At 44.3% G+C, this 20,231-nt stretch overlaps 1 protein-coding gene across 9 annotated transcripts in view; it reads right to left on the bottom strand.

Moving 5' to 3' along the window:
- Window positions 1-20,231, bottom strand: part of AOPEP (aminopeptidase O (putative)) — a 697,195-nt gene that overhangs the window by 531,193 nt on the left and 145,771 nt on the right. For all 9 annotated transcript variants that reach the window (XM_056524681.1, XM_056524688.1, XM_056524672.1 and 6 more), the window contains one exon: window positions 12,211-12,367. In XM_056524681.1, the coding sequence (XP_056380656.1) occupies window positions 12,211-12,367 (157 nt within the window). The remainder of the gene's footprint in view (window positions 1-12,210; window positions 12,368-20,231) is intronic.

Genomic DNA, 20,231 nt, shown 5'->3' with positions numbered 1-20,231 from the left:
CTGTTCTAGAGATCGTGGGGGTCCCAGTAGTCAGACCCCCGCAGCGTGTCACTTATTCCATATCATATGGATAGCAGATAAGTCATTTTAACTTGAAATACCAATTTAAGTAATTAGACCTGTGTTTTCTAAACAACAAAAAAGAAAGTCATATAAAACTACGTTATGTTCTAAGTTTTCTTTGACAAATCTATTCTTATATATGGATTCTAAAATGGGCTCACTCCAGCTGTGTTCAAACACTGTGACAGAAATTACAAGTTTCAAGCACCATTCATTGCTACTGAGCATGTTTTAACCCCTTAAGGACCAAGGCCATTTTCACCTTAAGGACCAGAGTGTTTTTTGCAAATATTTTAAGCACTTGAAGCATTAATAACATTAATAACTCTGGGATGCTTTTACTCTTCATTCTGATTCCGAGATAGTTTTTTCGTGACATATTCTACTTTAACATAGTGGTAAATTTTTGGCATTACTTGCATCCTTTCTTGGTGAAAAATCCCAAAACTTGATGAAAAATTAGAAAATATTGATTTTTTTTTTTTTACTTTGAAACTCCCTGCTTATAAGGAAATTAGACATATCAAATACATTATATATTGATTCATATATACAATATGTCTACTTTATATTTTAATCATAAAGTTGACATGTTTTTACTTTTGGAAAACATCAGAGGGCTTTAAAGTTCAGCAACAATTTTCTATTTTTTCACAAAACTTTCAAAATCTGAATTTTTCAGGGGCCAGTTCAGTTTTGAAGTGGATTTGAGGGGTCTTCATATCAGAAATACCCCATAAATGACCCCATTATAAAAACTGTATTCAAAATTCAGTAAGTGTGTTAACCCTTTAGGTGTTTCACAGGAATAGCACCAAGGTGAAGGAGAAAATTCAAAATTGCACACTATTTTGGAAACTACAACCCTCAAGGAACGTAACAAGCGGTACAGTGAGCCTTAACAACCCACAGGTGTTTGACGACTTTTCACTAAAGTCGGATGTGTAAATACATTTTTTTTCCCACTAAAATGCTGGTTTTCCCAAAAATTTTACACTTTCAGAAGGGGTAATAGGAGAAAATGCCCCCCAAAATTTGTAAACCCATCTCTTCTGAGTATGGAAATACCCCATGTGTGGACGTCAAGTGCACTGCTGGCGCACTACAATGCTTAGAAGAGAAGAAGTCACATTTATCTTTTGGAAAGCAAATTTTGCTGAAATGTTTTTTGGGGGGCATGTTGCATTTAGGAAGCCCCTATGGTGCAAGAACAGCAAAAAAAATAAAAACACATTGCATACTATTTTGGAAACTACACCCCTCAAGTAACGTAACAAAGGGTACAGTGAGCCTTAACACCCCACAGGAGTTTGACAAATTTCCGCAAAATTTGGACGTGAAAATGAAAAATTAGATTTTTTTCACTAAAATGCTGGTGTTACCACAAATTATGGAAATACCCCATATATAGATGTAAAGTGCTCTGCGGGCGAACTACAATGCTCAGAAGAGAAGGAGCGCCATTGAGCTTTTGGAGAGAGAATTTTGTTGGAATAGAAGTCGGGGGCCATGTGAGTTTACAAAGCACCCTGTTGTGCCAGAACAGTGTACCCCCCCCCACATGTGACCCCATTTTGGAAACTACACCCCTCACAGAATTTAATAAGGGGTGAGGTGAGCATTCACACCCCACTGGCGTTTGACAGATTTTTGGAACAGTGGGCTGAACAAATGAAAAATTTTATTTTTCATTTTCACGGACCACGGTTCCAAAAATCTGTCAGACACCTGTGGGGCATAAATGCTCACTGTATCCCTTATTACATTACGTGAGGGGTGTAGTTTCCAAAATGGGGATATATGTGGGGGGTCTACTGTTCTGGCACTATGGGGGCTTTGTAAACACATGTGGCCTTTGATTTCGGACACATTCTCTCTCCAAGAGCCCAATTGCGCTCCTTCTCTTCTGAGCATTGTAGTGCACCTGCAGAGCATTTTACTTCCACATATGGGGTATGTTCTTACTCAGAAGAAATGGGGCTACAAATTTTGGGGGCTTTTTTCCTATTCTCACTTGTGAAAATGAAAAATGTAGGGTAACACGAACATTTTAGTGAAAATTTTTTTTTTCATTTTCACATTCAACTTTAACGAAAATTTGTCAAACACCTGTGGGGTGTTAAGGCTTACTATACCCCTTGTTACGTTCCGTGAGAGGTGCAGTTTCCATGTGGGTATTTATTGTTTTGCATTTATGTCAGAACCGCTGTAAAATCAGCCATCCCTGTGCATATCACCAATTTAGGCCTCAAATGTACATAGTGCGCTCTCACTTCTGAGCCATGTTGTGAGCATGCAGAGCATTTTACGTCCACATATTGGGTATTTCCATACTCAGGAGAAATTGGGTTACAAATTTTGGGGGTCTTTTTTTCCTTTTACTGCTTATGAAAATTAAAAGTATGGAGCAACACCAGCATGTTAGTGTAAAAACTGATTTTTTTTTACACTAACATGCTGGTGTAGACCCCAACTTTACCTTTTCACAAGGGGTAAAAGGAGAAAAAGCCTCCAAAAATATGTAACGCAATTTCTCCCGAGTATGGAAATACCCCATATGTGGCACTAAACTGTTGCCTTGAAATACGACAGGGCTCCAAAGCGATAGAGCGCCATGTGCATTTGAGGCCTAGATTGGGGATTTGCATCCGCCACCAAAATTACCCTACGGCAGTGTTTCCCAAACAGGGTGTCTCCAGCTGTTGCAAACCTCCCAGCATGCCTTGACAGTCAGTGGCTGTCCGGCAATACTGGGAGTTGTTGTTTTTCAACAGCTGGAGGCTCCGTTTTGGAAACAGTGCTGTACAAGACTTTTTTAAATTTTTATTCGGGGGGGGGGGGGGGGGTGACTGTATAGGTGGTATATGTATATGTAGTGTTTTACTTTTTATTTTGTGTAGTGCAGTGCAGTGTAGTGTAGTGTTTTTAGGGTACATTCCCACGGGCGGAGGTTTACAGTGAGTTTCTCGCTGGGAGGCTGAGCTGTGGCGGAAATTTGCCGCACCTCAAACTTGCAGCAGAAAACTCACTGTAAACCCGCCCGTGTGAATGTACCCTGTACATTCACATAGGGGGCAAACCTCCAGCTGTTGCAAAACGACAACTCCCAGCATGCACTAACAGATCATAAATGCTGGGAGTTGTAGTTATGCAACAGCTGGAGGCACATTGGTTGCGAAACACAGAGTTTGTTACTTTACTCAGTGTTTCGCAACCAGTGTGCCTCCAGCTGTTGCAAAACTAGAACTCCCAGCATGTACAGTCTCTCAGTGCATGCTGGGAGTTGTATTTTTGCAACAGCTGGAGGCCCACTGGTTGCGAAACGCTGAGTTAGGACACAAACTCTGTTTCATAACCAATGTGTCTCCAACTGTTGCAAAAAGCATATATTGACAGTCGAAGGGCATGCTGAGAGTTGTATTTATGCAACAGCTGGAGGCACACTGCTACAACTCTGTAGACTGTGCATGCTGGGAGTTGTAGTTATGCAACAGCTGGATGCACACTTTTTCCTATAAAAAATGTGCCTCCAGCTGTTGCATAACTACAACCCCCAGCATGCTGCGAGTTGTAGTTGGAACTCCAGCTGTTGCAAAACTACAACTCCCAGCATGCCCTTTGGCTGTGCATGCTGAGAGTATTTTTTAAGCAACAGCAGGAGGTGAACAGGACTCACCTCCTGCTGTATCCTGCTGCCGGAACCGCCATCGCTGCTGCCACCGCTCCTGCCGCTGGGACCGCCGCTCCTGAGGGCAGCCCCATTCACCCTATTTTTTCCAGGTCACCAGAGACCCGATTGAACCAGAATCGCTACAAATTGGCGGTCTGAACTTACCAGCGAGTTAAGACATTCGCAGACATGGGGGGGGGATGTCAGGGCCCCCCAGGGGTTTGCACGGGGTGCCTACTGCTAGATATCAGCAGGAATCCCGATCCGGTCCCCGCCTGGTACGCATAATATGAACAGAGCCATACTTACAGCACCTCGTTCCAGGCTTGTGTAGACTCTAACCAAACCCTGCCCTAGTGATGTCATCGCTAGAGGAAGGGCTACTCAAAAAGAGGCCTGGACCAGCGATGAGGAGGTATGTATAACTCTATTCACTGTATACATTTACAGCAATATAGATGGCTGGATAATGTATAACCCCCCAAAAGAGTTAACTAGCGCTCAGCAGCACTAATGAACTTCTTCCTTACTGGAAGTAGTTAATTAGCACAACTTAACCCTTTCACTGTCAATTCGCAGCAAACTTGTTCGCCGTAAAGCAAACAAAAGTCTAATATTAAGCATACTGCAAATTTGAAAATCCAGAGCACATTCCAAAATCAAAACACATTTGTTTTAAGTTTAAATTAGTAACGGTCTTATTGCTAAAAAAAAAAAAAGGGCAGAAGTGTTCATCCGAGCATTTTGACCTTTTGGCTCTGTTCAGCATTGGTGCAGAGTTGAGTGAGGGATGTTTCATGTTATAGAAATTCTATAAGTTGAGCCAATCAGAGACAAAGGGTCTCAAAGCTCAAATGAGTGACTCTGTCACTTTGTATGTGTCTTCCCCTCTTTGAAACCTTAAAGGAGTTGTCTGGGAATTGAAAGCATACCTCTAATCATTGTCCCAGCGGCAGGATTTGTGCTTACATTTCGCTGCTGGCCCCATGACCTGCCCCGAAACTATAGCGATCTGGGAATAAATTTGCTGGAAGTCCCATTGATCCAAAAATAAATAGTAGTAGAAATACACCAGGCACTGCATGCTGTTTAATATGCTGACAACGTGCATTCTAGAGCAGGAGTATTCAGGTCATTATTCCCCTATAACGCTCCCAGGGTTCCCTACGTCCCAACAAAGTATTTATGGTAGCAATGCAACATTCAAGTAGAACTGAAAGGACAGATCACTCACCGGTTATTGCATGTCAAGCAGGATGTTCTTTATTTCAGGTACTGCATAGTGTTAAACAAATGCGGGGCGAGTGGGAGGGTTTTCGGGTGAGACGCAGGAGGGACGAGGCAACGCCGTTTCATTCCAGCAAGGAACTCCTTCCGGCCTCCTATGACTACTTCCTCATCACAGGTGCATTTTAAGCATAGGGAGGGGGAGGGACCTTCACCATTACAAAAAACAACTATGTGCAAGTGTTTATAACATGTTAAAAAACATTCAAAACATCTATTAAAAACCTTCATCTGACCTACATAAAGGGGCCATACTCGGCTATATCGTTTAATCCTAAAGGCCCTAACACATATCCACCTAGTTTCCATTTGTATGAGAATACTATCTCTATTACTTTTGTCTTTGGGAATGGGGATAAGCTAGATTCCTGCGAATCTGAGACATTTAGCATTATTATTGTGACATTCTTTAACCCCTTAAGGACCAAGCCCATTTTCACCTTAAGGACCAGGCCAGTTTTATTTTTGCGTTTTCATTTTTTGCTCCTCGCCTTCTAAAATACATAACTCCTTTATAATTCCATCTACAGACCCATATAAGGGCTTGTTTTTTGCGTGACCAATTGTACTTTGTAATGCAACCTCTCATTTTACCATAAAATGTACGGCGAACCCCCCCAAAAAAAATTTTAGGGAGGAAATTTTAATGAAAACCACAATTTTGCGCATTTTGGAGGGTTTTGTTTTCACACTATACACTTTACTGTAAAAATGACATGTGTTCTTTATTCTGTGGGTCAATACGATTAAAATGATACCCATGGCTAGATACTTTTACATTTTTGTACCGCTTAAAAAAAAAAATCTAAAACTTTTTGTACAGAATCAGTAATCTAAAATTGCCCTATTTTGATTACCTATAACTTTTTTATTTTTCCGTATATAGGGCGTTATGAAGGCTTATTTTTTGTGCTGTCATCTGTACTTTTTATCGATACCACATTTGCATATATAAAACTTTTAGATAATTTTTATACATTTTAAAAAAATAAAATGTGACAAAAAAAACTGCATTTTTGGAAGAAATTTTTTTTACGTTTACGCCATTTACCGTACGGGATCATTAACATTATATTTTGATAGTACAGACATTTATGCACGCAGCGATACCAAATATGTTTATAAAAGAAAAAAATTACGCTTTTTGGGGGTAAAATGGGAAAAACTGACAATTTTCATTTTTATTGGGGGAGGGGATTTTTCACTTTTTTTTACTTTTTATTTTTACATTTTCAACTTTTATTTTACACTTTTTATGTCCCCATAGGGGACTATCAATAGCAATCCTTTGATTGCTAATACTGTTCAGTGCTATGTATAGGACATAGCACTGCTCAGTATTACCGGTGATCTTCTGCTCTGGTCTGCTCGATCTCGGACCAGAGCAGAAGACCCTGGGAGATGTCCGGAGCCAGGTGAGGGGACCTCTGGCCGCCATGTTGGATGATCGGATCGCCGCGGCAGCGCTGTGGGTGATCCGATCATCCATTCATCTGTATTGATTATGGCATCTGAGGGGTTAATGGCGGACATCCGCGTGATCAGGGATGTCGGCCATTATGGGCGGGTCCCCGGCTGCTGCTAGCAGCCGGAACCTGCCGTGTATGACGCGAGCACCGATCCGATTGCTCGCGGTCATACACAGGACGTAAATGTACGTTCTGGTGCGGGAAGTCCCGCCAAACCAGGACGTACATTTACGTCCGTGGTCGTTAAAGGGTTAATGTGCTGCAAAAATCGAGGTACACCTTTTCCCATTTTTGGGGAATATATGTATTCTCTGAATCTTGTGAAAATTTGCCTTTTGGTTTCCCTATATAAAAAAAACCCACAGGGGCAACATATACAGTATACAACATATGTACTCTTACATGTGATAAATTGTTTTACCTTAATGCTATCGCCTCCTAATATAAGCATGTTTGTATTGAGATTTTGTGAGCTATGAGAACATTATCCACAGGCATGTTTCCCTGTTGGTAAAGTGTGGGATAACCAATTCATGCGGTTTTCATGCGTTTTTTTCTTATTTTAGTTTTTTGTCTTTCTGATCATGTCTCCTATAGTGTGGTTATGGTTGAATGTAATGAGTGGTCTCTTAGCTACTGCAGCGAGGTCTTCATCCTGCTCTAAAATATTCCAGTGCTTATAAATTGCTCGTTTGATGGTTTTGTTGAGGACGGTGTTAGAAAAGGAGAATGTGAAGCATTTCTGTTCTGGGCTAGATTTTTTCTGATGCTTTTCTCTATGTAATAGATCTTGCCTGTTTTTTAATTCTGCTTTCTGACATGCTTGTTCCACAATGAAATCTGGATAACCTCTAGCTTTGAGACATTTTTTCAGTTCTTGGGCTTGTTGTTGATAATTTTGTTCTAATGTGTTCTTTTAAGTCTTATGAATTGACTGTATGGTGGTCCCTTTTTGGTGTGGAATGGATGAGAGCTTTTAAAGTGCAATAATGTGTTACTGGATATGGGTTTTCTATATCCCGTTATATAACTGTTGATGTTGTATAGTGATTAAAGTATCTAGAAACTCCAATCTGTCATCTCCGAATACAGCTGTAAACAACATGTTGCATGTATTAGAGGTGATAAGATGAGAAACAAAATCATTAAATTCATCTTTTGTCCCACTCCATATTACTATTACATCATCCATGTATCTCATGATGTAGCGGTATGGCGTCCATTTTAGGACATTGTCAGTAGTCAGCCATAACTCCGTCCCGCGTCAGGCGAAACAGTGTCCCGCCTGCTCCCTCGGACCAATCGATGTCAGCGGCAACTCCGTCCCCCGTCAGGCGAAACAGCGTCCCGCCTCCTCCCTCACACCAATCGCAGTCATCCTTCAGCCACAACTCCCTCCTAACTCATCCGAAACTCCCTCGTCCAAAGCGCCATCATGCCTCAGACGATTCTCCCTCAGACGCAACTTCCTGCCACATAGCAGAGCCGACACTGCACAGCATCTGTCGAATCTGTGAAACTTGCACGTGTACTACAGACACTACATGTGTTACAGAGTATGTATAGCAGAGCCGACACTGAATGGCATGTACAGCAGAACTCATATAGCAGAGAACCGACACTGACTCGGCTCTGTTACACGACAGGAAGGTTTTTCGTCTGAGGGATGACGAAGTTTCGGATGAGAGTTTCGGATGACAGAGGAGGGATTTGCGGCTGATGCCTGACAGAGATTGGTCCGAGGAAGGAGGCGGGGTGTTTCACTTGACTGAGTTACAGCTGATGACTAACGATGTCCTAAAATGGACACGGTATAGCGGACATGTGGCCAATATGGGTTTCTATTCGTGAATATGTAAGCCTCCTCGAATGCAGCTAAAAAAAAGATTTGCAAATGTACATGAGACCTCTGTACCTATTGCGGTACCGGTCCACTACACCTCAGCCGTAACATTGTGATGTACACTGCAGACTGTTTGACTGAAGCTAAGAGACAACTGGGAGATCCATCCACCTATGAATCCCTTAAGGTAGATCCCACACCTAAAATTATCAGTTCCCTTAGAACTCTACTTAGGAAACAAATGGCAGAAAAAACTATTACCTCTCAATCCCCGCCCTGCTAAGTGGCATACCATACCCAAAATACACAAGACACTGACCCATCCCCCTGGCCAACCCATAGTCGGGGGGATAGGGTCAGCAACTGAATACTTATGCCAGTACTTCGACTGGGTCTTACACCCCCTGCTGGAAAGAACCAGGACTTATCTAAAGGATACAACTGAATTAATTAAATCTATACAATCCTTTCCGTTACAACCAGGGTTCAGTTTGGCTTCCATTGACATTGAGAGCCTGTACACCCGCATCCCTTTTGGATGCGGGTGTACAGGCAATCTGTCAATTCCTTTTAAAAGCAGGTAAATCTCTCCAGTTTATTGATTTTATTTGTGATGTCCTTATTTTTGTGTTATCTAACAATACTTTCAAACATGAGACCCAGTGGTACTGGCAATTGACTGGCACCGCAATGGGTACAGAGGTCTCATGTACATTTGCAAATCTTTTTTTAGCTGCAATCAAGGAGGCTTACATATTCACGGATAGAAACCCATATCTGCCACATGTCCTCTACATCATGAGATACATGGATGATGTGATAGTAATATGGAGTGGGACAAAAGATGAATTTAATGATTTTTTTTCTCATCTTAATACCTCTAATACATGCAACATGTTGTTTACAGCTGTATACGGAGATGACAGATTGGAGTTTCTTGATACATTAATCGCTATACAACATCAACAGTTAGTAATAACGGGATATAGAAAACCCATAGCCAGGAACACATTATTGCACTTTAAAAGCTCTCGTCCATTCCACACCAAAAAGGGACCACCATACAGTCAATTCATAAGAATTAAAAGAACACATTAGAACAAAATTATCAAAAACAAGCCCAAGAACTGAAAACACGTCTTAAAGCTAGAGGTTATCCAGATTTCATTGTGGAACAAGCATGTCAGAAAGCAGAATTAGAAAACAGGCAAGATCTATTAGGGTGCATGCACACCACGTTTTCACTGTACGGGTGCCGGATCCAGCTGGGGGAGGGGAAAACCATGCGCTCCCGTACCCCAGCCGAACCGGTGCTGAATTTGATTGACTTTATTGAGCCGACCGGAGTCGCCATTTTACTCCGGTCAGCTAATTTTTGATCAGTATCCGGTTTTCTGACCGGACCTACAAATGTAGTATATTCGCAGGAATCCATCACATCCCCTTTCCCAAAGATGGAAGTAATAGAGATAATGGGGGAGATTTATTAAAACCTGTCCATAGGAAAAGTTGCAGAATGCTTCTTTCATTTTTCAGAGGCCTTTTCAAAAATGAAAGAAGCAATCTGATTGGCTGCTATGGAAAACTCAGCAACTTTTCCTCTAGACAGGTTTTGCTAAATCTACCCTAATATTCTCATACAAATGGAAACTAGGTGGATATTGAGGACAGGAGTGTTAGGTGCTTTAGGATTAAATGATAGAGCAGAGTATGGCCCCTTTATGTAGGTCAGATGAATGTTTTAATAGATTTTTTGGTATATTTTTAACATGTTATGAACACTTGCACATAGGTGTTTTTTTGTAATGGTGAAGGTCCCTCCCCCTCCCTATGCTTAAAATGCACCTGTGATTGGGAAGTAGTCATAGGAGGTTGGAAGAAGTTCCTTGCTGGAACGAAACGGTGTTGCCTTGTCCCTCCTGCGTCTCACCCGAAAACCCTCCCCACCCGCCCCGCATTGGTGTACCACTATGCCGCCCTGAAATAAAGAAAATTCTGTTTGACACGCTATAACAGGTGAGTGATCCATCCTTTCACTTCTACCTGAATGTCCCATTGACCAATACTTGCCTCTTCAGGTCACCCTCAGCTGCTGTGCAAAGACTCTTGGTGCCTGGTCCTCACTGCTACTTCCAGTGATTGGCTGCACTGGCAGTTCTTGCAAAGACAACATGTCATAGTAGCAGAGAATGGATACTGGGAGCATCGGAACTGCAGAAGCTTTGAACTGGGAGAAGTGAGTATAGGTTGTATTTTATCTTTTACCCACATCCAGCCATATATTCAAATACATGTTTTTAAATTCCTACACAACCCCTTTAAGTAATAAAGCTGATACATGAACTTTAGATGTTGAATGAGCTAGAGATGTTGTTTAATGAAAATACCCTGTTGCCTTACTGAGAGAGGAACGGGGCAAAAGCAGGGCTGTCTGAGGTTAGAGTGCAAGTATCAGTCATCAGCTTGATTTCTGAAACATTAATTTCTAAACATTGGTACAAGGGCAGGATAGACACCCATTCCCACCTGATTAAATAGTATGGGCATCACTAATAGGTTGTAAGCCAGCATGGTGCACTACACACTATCATGTAACTGGCACACTTTATATGCTTTATCTGTGTGCAACTACAAAACTAAGCAGCTACCCCCCCTCATGAATAGTAGGCATGTGAGTGGTTGCTCAACAGTATTTTGCCCCTGTGCGACCTACCCTATATAGCATTGTGTCTGATCTACCTCATAGTGGGAATAGGTGTCTTACCTGCCCTTGTACAAGTAGCCAGTAAGTATGGCCTCTTTTCTGTGGCCTCTTTTCTTTTTGAGTTTATTTGCAGTCCAAAATATTTATTTATTCACAAGATATGTGGTACAAAAATCATGCAATCCATAGTTTGCAATGGGCTATTTCTACATCAAATGAGAGTAGGACAGCATTCCCCCCAACTGCAGTGAGTATTATACTCACTATATTTTACTAAAACAATCACAAACTGAATATTGATATTTTTGCTAGAATGATTTTGAAAGCCCCATCAAGTTGAATAGGAAAGTCTATACCACAAAAAAATTTGTAATATGATAGTATGCAATATAGTTTTACTGATTGTTACCAAAAGGCCTTATTTTGTAAGTACTACTAACATAAGAAATTGGGGAGATATTAGGGTATATTTACAGGTTATAAGTTCTGTAAATTCTGCTACTGTTCGATTACTTATGACACAAACCATGATGAAAATCATTTAAATGTAACTTTTATTTCAATTGATTAAGAACCACCACTAAACAAAGGTAATCATAGAACAACCTTAAAGGAGAACTTCAGACCATAAAAATTGTCCCCCATAGTGCCGGCAGTAAAAAAAATAAAGATGTACATACCTTCCTCCGCTCCCCGGGGCCTCCGGTAACCGTCTCCGGTCTCCCCTGCAATCCACTTCGTGGTTGTCGGTGGTCGGATGAATCAGCCAATCATCAGCCGCAGCGCAGTCCGACTCGGCCGGCGATAGGCTGAGCGGCAGTGTGACGTTTTCGGCCCCGGCCGCAGGTGCCGATGTAGTGAAGAATTTTGTGTCCTGAAGCGTTTTCACACTGCCGCTCAGCCTATCGCCGGCCGAGTCAGACTGCGCTGCGGCTGGTAATTGGCTGATTCATCCGACCACCGGCAACCAGGAATTGGATTGCGGCGGAGACCGGAGCCGGTTAACGGAGGCCCCGGGGGAGCGGAGGAAGGTATGTACATCTTTATTTTTTTTACTGCCGGCACTAGTGGGGGGACAATTTTTATAGCACACAGCATGTAAAATAAGACATATAACCTATATCTAGACACGTTTAATAAAAGAAAGGTATAAAAATAAACTAGCACTACAAACCTTTTCTCATCCATGTTTAATGGCATAATACTAGATGAATGACACCATTCCAAAGAGGAGCATGGACTGTCCTTTACTTCTGTCCAACTTCCAATTGCAATGGTAAAAGTAGAGGCTGGCATAGGCATTGTCACATAGTAGAACCAGCTACAAATTCCTGGATATAAAGAGAAAATAATAGCTAGTTATGTGAAAGAGGTCAAAGTTGGCAAACATACACTTATTAATAAAGAAAATAATAGAGAACACAAGTAAATGAATGTATCATATATATGTAAAATACGTGTTAAATGTGCTAGATTGTTTCCAATGACCAGTAGGCTGTAACCATGTCATATGCACCTTACACAACAAGCTCTATCTATCTACAACTGAGCAGTTGCTAATCATTAACCCTGTGCTGGAACTATTTTTTTGACCTATCCTTGTCAGTTATATCTTTTATGTGTCAGTGATATTATGCTTCCCCTGGTGACGAAATTTTATTGTATGGTCATGTGAAAAAGATGACTTTCTGATGGCTATAGATCATATATATCATACTAGGGATGTCCCGATACCATTTTTTTTTAAGACTAAGTAAGAGTACCAATACTTTTTTATTTTAGTACTCGCCAATACCAATTACAGATACTTTTTTCAATGTTAAGTGACAGAGTTTTGTTTTGTTTTTATTAAAGGAAATCTGTCACCAGTGTTACCTGCACTAACCTGTCGGTACAGACAGGTAGTGCAGGTGACATTGATGACAACGGTACGCACCTTGTCCCGTTCCGTAGCGGGAGTTCTTCGGTAATCTCCTCTGTTAGCTCCGCTCAGGGCACCTGGCTTGGGCAGGGGGGGGAGCTTACTGACATCGCTGCTGTTCTCTCACAGCGGGACCTAGCAGGGAGCAGCAGCGGTTATGTCACTAAGCTCCGCCCATGCCACGAGCCACTGCTGCTCTCTGCTGGGTCTTGCAGCAGCGGCGTCAGTAAGCTCTGTCCATGCCCAAGCCGGGTGCCCGGAGCAGAGTTAACGGAGGAGATTACCGAAGTTCCCCGCCACGGAATGGGACAACGTAAGTACCATTGTCGTCAGTGTCACCTGCACTACCTGTCGGTACCGACAGGTTAGTGCAGGTGACACTGGTGACAGATTTCCTTTAAACTTTTTAAAAAGGGGGATGATGAAAATTTTTATTAGGGAAGGGATTAATTTACATGTATTATTATTATTTATTACACATTTATTTTTTCCACTATTTTTAGGGGACTATTACATGCAATCTGTAGATTGCATACACTGATCAATGCTATGCCATAGCATAGATCAGTGTTATCGGTACTCCTTTACTACTGCCTGCCATGGCTGCCTGCAGTAAAGCAGCAACGGCATGGAGCACGGTAAAGGACCTTTGGCCGTCCTTTCAGCTGATTGGGACACAGCGATTTCACTGTGGTGATCCCGATCAGCATCCCTGAGCTAACCGGCAGTTAACTTCAGGACTTTTAGACCCCGCAATCAACTTTGATCGCTCCATCTAAAAGGTTAATGCGGGTCCTGGCTATGACACGAGCGTGCTTAATAGCTCGGGAGTGGGTGCAGGGGGCACAGGGGAGTTGATCTGTGTGGAGAGTGCAGGCGGCTTACCGCACCTCCGTGATACCTGCCGGCATGAGTCCCGCTGGCAGGTATCGGATAAGGTATCGGGGACATTTGCACGTGTACAAGCACTTGTGCAAATGTCCAGTATCGGTATCGGGACATCCCCCTATATCATACATATATATATTTATATATTCTGTCACTGCATTGCTGGATTTGCCCTCCTACTCCTGGAGCATTGGTTCCTCTGTGGTGAAACTTTCACTGCAGTTGCTCTCTGTCAGTATTTATATATGAGAAGCAGAAGAGATGTTTGAGACCCCTATGAAATATACGCAAGTGCATTAAAATTGTAAGCACTGCAGCCCTCAATACAAGAGGACATTTTTTACTTCTCATGTTAAATTATAACAGGAGTGGCTGCAAAATGCAATGTTCCTTAGAGATTATCCAATGCAATGTAGTAAGGGATTACATTACTGTACATTACAATTACACAACCACATGTATTAATTCTTTAAACTACGTTAACAAATAATAAATAAATGTGAGGAAAGATTGTAAATCCCAGAAGGACAGAATCCCATGCTGCATTAAGAACCATTTATCTTAAGTCACAATAAAGAATAGTAGGCTCAGATTTATGAAACTGTGTGAGAGAAAAAGTGGAGTAATTTTCCCACAAGAACCAATCACAGCCCAGCTAACAAGCTATGGTAAAGTGAAAGCTAAGCTGTGTGTCACGCACCTGAATGCGGGCTGTCTCGGAGCTGGTAGTGGATCCTCTACCTGTGTTGCTGATGACTCGGACCGTATCGGGGAGCGGAGTCTAAGGTGCCGCTGGTCTTCACCAGAGCCCGCCGCAAAGCAGGATGGATTTGCTGCGGCAGGCGACACCCAGGTAACTACCCCCGACATGGCTTGACCACACCGGTAACTGGGCAAGTAGGGGTACCGAAGGATGAGGCAGAGGCGTAGTCAACGTAGCAGTAGGTCAAGGCAGGCGGCAAAGGTTCGGAGTCGATAAACGTAGCAGGAAGGTCTGGAAACACGGGTAGGCAAAACAGGCTATGGGAACGCTTTCTCTTAGGCAAAGAGCACTGAAGATCCGACAGGGAAGTGTGGGAGGTGCAGGGACTTATAGAGTAGTGTCAGGTGTTACACATAATTACGGGCGTACTGCCCCTTTACATTTCAGAGCTCCAGTGCGCGCGCACCCTAGGAGAGAGGGACACGCGCGCTTGAGCTGAGACACAGTGGAGGAGATGGCAGAGGAGTGAGGTAAGTGACGGGCCGGCATTTGCATGCGGGCGCATCCCGCGATGCGAATCCCGGCCCCGCCGGGAGCAGGGACAATGCACTCGCGGCCGACATGTGGGGCTGGAGCGCAGGGTGTAACAGTACCCCCCCCCCCCTTTCAGTCTCCCTCTCCTTTTGCGGCTCAAAAATTTCTTGAGCAGGTCTTTCTCCAGAATATTGTCCTGCGGACCTGTCCTCCGGACCGAAACCTTCCCAATCTACCAGAAAAAAGCTTTTTCCTCTGACGAATTTAGAGTCCAAGATTTCCTTTACAACATACACATCTGAGGTACCAGAGATGGGAGCAGGAGAGATGTCCTTTGGAGAAAAATGGTTGAAGATGGCTGGTTTCAGGAGGGAAACATGGAAGGAATTCGGGCTCAGGAGAGAGGAGGGAAGATGGAGGGAATAAGCCACAGGTGTTACGCCGAGCGCTCCGGGTCCCCGCTCCTCCCCGGAGCGCTCGCAGCATTCACCTTTTCGCAGCTCCCCGGTTGGACCTGCTGACCCGGAGCAATGCATTATTGTCACTGGCGGGGATGCGACCCGCGAAGCGGGGCGCGCCCGCTCGCGGCTCGCATCCCAGTCTTCTTACCCGACCTGTCCTCCGTCTGTACAGTCCCGGCGCGCGCGCCGGCTCTTTGCGATTTAAAGGGCCAGTGCGCCTCTGATTGGCGCCTGGCCCAATTAGTACATACACCTGTGTCCTAGCCTATATTACCTCACTTCCCCTTCCCAGCATCGCCGGATCTTGTTGCCCTTGTGCCAGTGAAAGCATTCCTATGTATGTCCCAAGCCAGTGTTCCAGACCCTCTGCCGTTGCCCCTGACTACGATCCTTGATGCCTGCCCTGACCTTCTGCTACATCCGACCTTGCTCTTGCCTAATCCCTTGTACCGCGCCTATCTCAGCCGTCAGTTGGGGTTGAGTCGCTATCGGGTGGAACGACCTGGGGGTTACCTGCCGCAGCAAGTCCATCCCGCTTTGCGGCGGGCTCTGGTGAAAATCAGTAATCCCTTAGACTCCGTTCCCCTGGTACGGCCCACGTCATCACCCCACTGACACAGAGGATCCACCACCAGTATCCTCACAGTACCCGGATCCTGACAACAGGATTGAGACGTTTCTTGACTTTATAGGGACCCAAATAACGTGGACCTAGTTTATAACTGGGTATCTTGAAACGGATATATTTAGTGGATAGCCAGACTTTGTCATCAGGAGAATACTCAGGAGGAGGACGTCTCTTCTTGTCAGCCTGAACTTTCATGCGAGAAGTAGCCTGTAGAAGTGGAATACGTGTCTTTTGCCAGATGTAAGAAAAATTCCGTACTTTTTCATCAAGGCAGGAACTCCAGAGGAAGATGACAAAGGATGAGGAGGATGGGGGTGAAGTCCATAGACCACAAAGAAGGAAGAAGCACCTGAGGAATCGGAATCTTTGTGGTTGTAAGATAATTCAGCCCATGGTAGCAGATCGACCCAGTCATCTTGACGCGCAGAAATAAAATGGCGTAGATAGTCTCCCAAAACCTGATTCACCCTCTCGACCGTCCATTGGATTGGGGATGGTAAGCCGAGGAGAAATACAATTTGATTTGTAGACAAGAGCACAGGGCCCGCCATAATTTAGAGACAAACTGAACCCCTCGGTCGGAAACAATATGGGAAGGGAGTCCATGCAAATGAAAGATATGATGAAGAAAAAGCTTGGCAAGTTGTGGTGCTGATGGGAGGACAGGTAGCGGTACAAAATGAGCCATCTTAGAAAATCGGTCTACTACCACCCATATGACAGTATTACCTTGAGAAGATGGAAGGTCTGTAATGAAATCCATGGCAATATCAGACCAAGGAAGTTCAGGAACTGGCAAGGGCTGAAGCAGACCTGCTGTCTTGTCCTGGGCACAAAATCAACTACATCCTTTTTCAAAGTTGGCCACCAGTAATGTCTAGAGATGAGCTGTAGGGACTTGCGAATACCAGGATGGCCAGCCAGAAGAGAAGAATGTCCCCATTTCAAGTTTCATACGAAATGATACGTACGTTTTTCCAGGAGGTAGATGTTAGAGACTTGCTGGTGCTGTAGAAATTAGACACTCCAGCGGGATAATATGCTGTGGAAGAGATTCCCCGTCGTACATATCTGAAGACCTGGAGAGACCGTCAGCTCGGACATTCTTTTCTGCAGGACGGAAGTGGATGAAGAAGTTGAATCTGGAGAAAAATAAAGACCATCGGGCCTGTCGTGGGTTGAGACGATGGGCTGACTGAAGATAAAGCAAATTCTTGTGGTCTGAATAAATTGTGACAGGAAGTACCGAACCTTCCAAGAGGTGACGCCACTATTCTAGGAGTTTGATGACTAGGAGCTCGTGATCTCCGATAGTATAGTTTCTCTCCGCAGGGGTAAAGGTTTAAGAGAAAAAGCTGCAGGTTTAAGTTCTCCCTTTAGTAGACTTTTGTGTTAAAATTGCCTCAGCTCCTACTGAGGAAGCATCCACTTCCAAGAAAAATGGCTTGTTAGGATGAGGTCTGGATAAAACAGGAGCAGAAGCAAAGGCGGACTTCAACTGTTTGAAAGCTTCTTCAGCCTCTGGTGTCCACACTCTTGGATTGGATAGGGTGACGATGGGAGCTACCAGAGTAGAGTAGTGAGGTATACATTGCCGATTGTAGTTGGCAAAACAACGGAAGCACTGGGTCGCTTTTAAACCAGACGGTTGAAGCCAGTCTAGAACTGCGGACAACTTGCTGGGATTCATTTGGAGACCTTCACTTGTAACAATATAGCCCAAGAAAGGAAGACTGTTTTTTTCAAAAGTGCATTTTTCCAGTTTGGCGTAGAGACGATTTTCACGGAGACGCTGTAAGACTTGGCGGAGGAGAGAGTGGTGAGATTGAAGATTGGGCGAATAGATGAGTATGTCGTCCAAATACAGTACGACACAGGAGTATAAAAGATCTCGAAAAATATCGTTGACAAACTCCTGAAAGACTGCTGGAGCATTACAGAGCCCAAAAGGCATGACAAGATACTCGAAATATCCATCATGTGTATTAAATGCGGTCTTCCATTTGTCCCCTTTACGGATGCAAATCAAATTATATGCCACACGCAGATCAAGTTTTGAGAAGATTCTGGCACCTCTCAGGCGATCAAATAATTCCGAGATTAGGGGTAGTGGATAGCGTTTTTTTACAGTAATTTTATTTAACCCACGGTAGTCAATACAAGGTCGCAAAGAACCGTCTTTTTTCTCAACAAAGAAGAACCCAGCCCCGGCAGGAGAAGAGGACTTCCTGATAAACCCCTTTCGAAAATTTTCTTGGATGTAGTCTGCCATGGCCTGGGTTTCCGGAACAGACAAGGGGTAAATTCTGCCTCTGGGGAAAAGAAGGCAGACCAGGCAGAGGTCTAGAAGTTGGTTTCAATTTAGTAACACATACATGGATACAGTGGCTGTTACAATGTGGACAACAATGTAGGACTTCTCCAGTTTTCCAATCCAGCTGTGGGGCATGGAGCAGTAACCAAGGTAGACCAAGCAGGAAAGGAGAAGTACAGTGTGGGAGTACGTAGAAGGACATGTTCTCCTTATGTGAGACTCCGACCTGCATAGACAGAAGTTCTGTGCGGTATAGCACGGTACAGTCCAGTCTTTCTCCAGAGATGTAGAGATGTACAGGGGTTTTCTCCAGAGATGTAGAGATGTACAGGGGTTTCGGAAGGTGGGACACAGGCAGACGATAGCTATGCACAAGGGAGGCGTTAATTTTTTTTCCCACAGAGCCAGAGTCCAGGAAGGCCAGAACAGAGATGATCTCTTTGGAGGAAAGTAAAAGCTGGACTGTCAAATTTAAGCATGGAGAAGAGGAATTCACACCTAGGGAGGCCTCTCCTACGAACCTGAGGTGCGAGTGATTCCTTGTGGCTGAGGGCGCAGAGGACAGTGCTTAAGGAAGTGGTCTGCACTGGCGCAGTAAAGGCAAAGATTTTCGGTTAGTCGGCGAGTCCTTTCCTGCAGGGTCAGGCGAGACCGATCCACCTGCATAGCCTCCATTGCGGGAGGCAACGTAGAAGGTGGCGATGGTTGCTGGAAGACTGGTGCAAAGCGAGGAATGCAGATTGTGCAGATTCTCTTTCTTGACGTTATTCCTCACATCTCTCAGAGAAATGGATATCAATCAGGGATGCCTATTGTATGAGTTTGTTCAAGGTTGACGGCAATTCCCGGGCTGCGAGGACATCCTTAATTTGGCTAGATAATCCTCTCTTGAAGGTAGTGCAGAGAGCTTCATTATTCCAGGACAACTCCGACGCCAGGGTTTGGAACCGGATGGCATACTCGCCAACAGTGGAGTTGCCCTGAGAAAGATTCAGCAGCGCCGTCTCAGCGGAGGAAGCACAAGCAGGTTCCTCGAAGACAGTGCAAAATTCTGTCAGGAATGCCTGGAGATTAGTAGTGACGACATCACTGCGATCCCACAGTGGGGTTGCCCAGGCCAAACCCTTTCCAGACAGGAGACTAATGACGAAGGCCACCTTTGCATGTTCCATGGTCCGCCATGAGTTCTATGTGCATGGAGCACTGCGTCAAAAAAACCACGACAGGACTTGGGATCCCCCTCATATTTTTCTGGAAGTGACAAACAGGGGAACCCCAGTTGGATCCATGGCTGGATCTTGCTGTCACGCACCTGAATGCAGGCTGTCTCGGAGCTGGTAGTGGATCCTCTACCTGTGTGGCTGATGACTCGTACCGTATCGGGGAGCGGAGTCTAAGGTGCCGCTGGTCTTCACCAGAGCCCGCCGCAAAGCAGGATGGATTTGCTGCGGCAGGCGACACCCAGGTCGCTACCCCCGACACGGCTCGACCACACTGGTAACTGGGCAAGACGGGGTACCGGAGGATGAGGCAGAGGCGTAGTCAACGTAGCAGTAGGTCAAGGCAGGCAGCAAAGGTTCGGAGTCGATAAACATAGCAAGAAGGTCTGGAAACACGGGTAGGCAAAACAGGCTGTGGGAATGCTTTCTCTTTGGAAATGAGCACTGAAGATCTGGCAGGGAAGTGTGGGAGGTGCAGGGACTTATAGAGTAGTGTCAGGTGTTACACATAATTATGGGAGTACTG

This window comes from Hyla sarda, chromosome 1 (genome assembly GCF_029499605.1).
Source record: "Hyla sarda isolate aHylSar1 chromosome 1, aHylSar1.hap1, whole genome shotgun sequence".
NCBI lineage: Eukaryota > Metazoa > Chordata > Amphibia > Anura > Hylidae > Hyla > Hyla sarda.
This window is presented reverse-complemented; position numbering and strand designations above follow the sequence as displayed.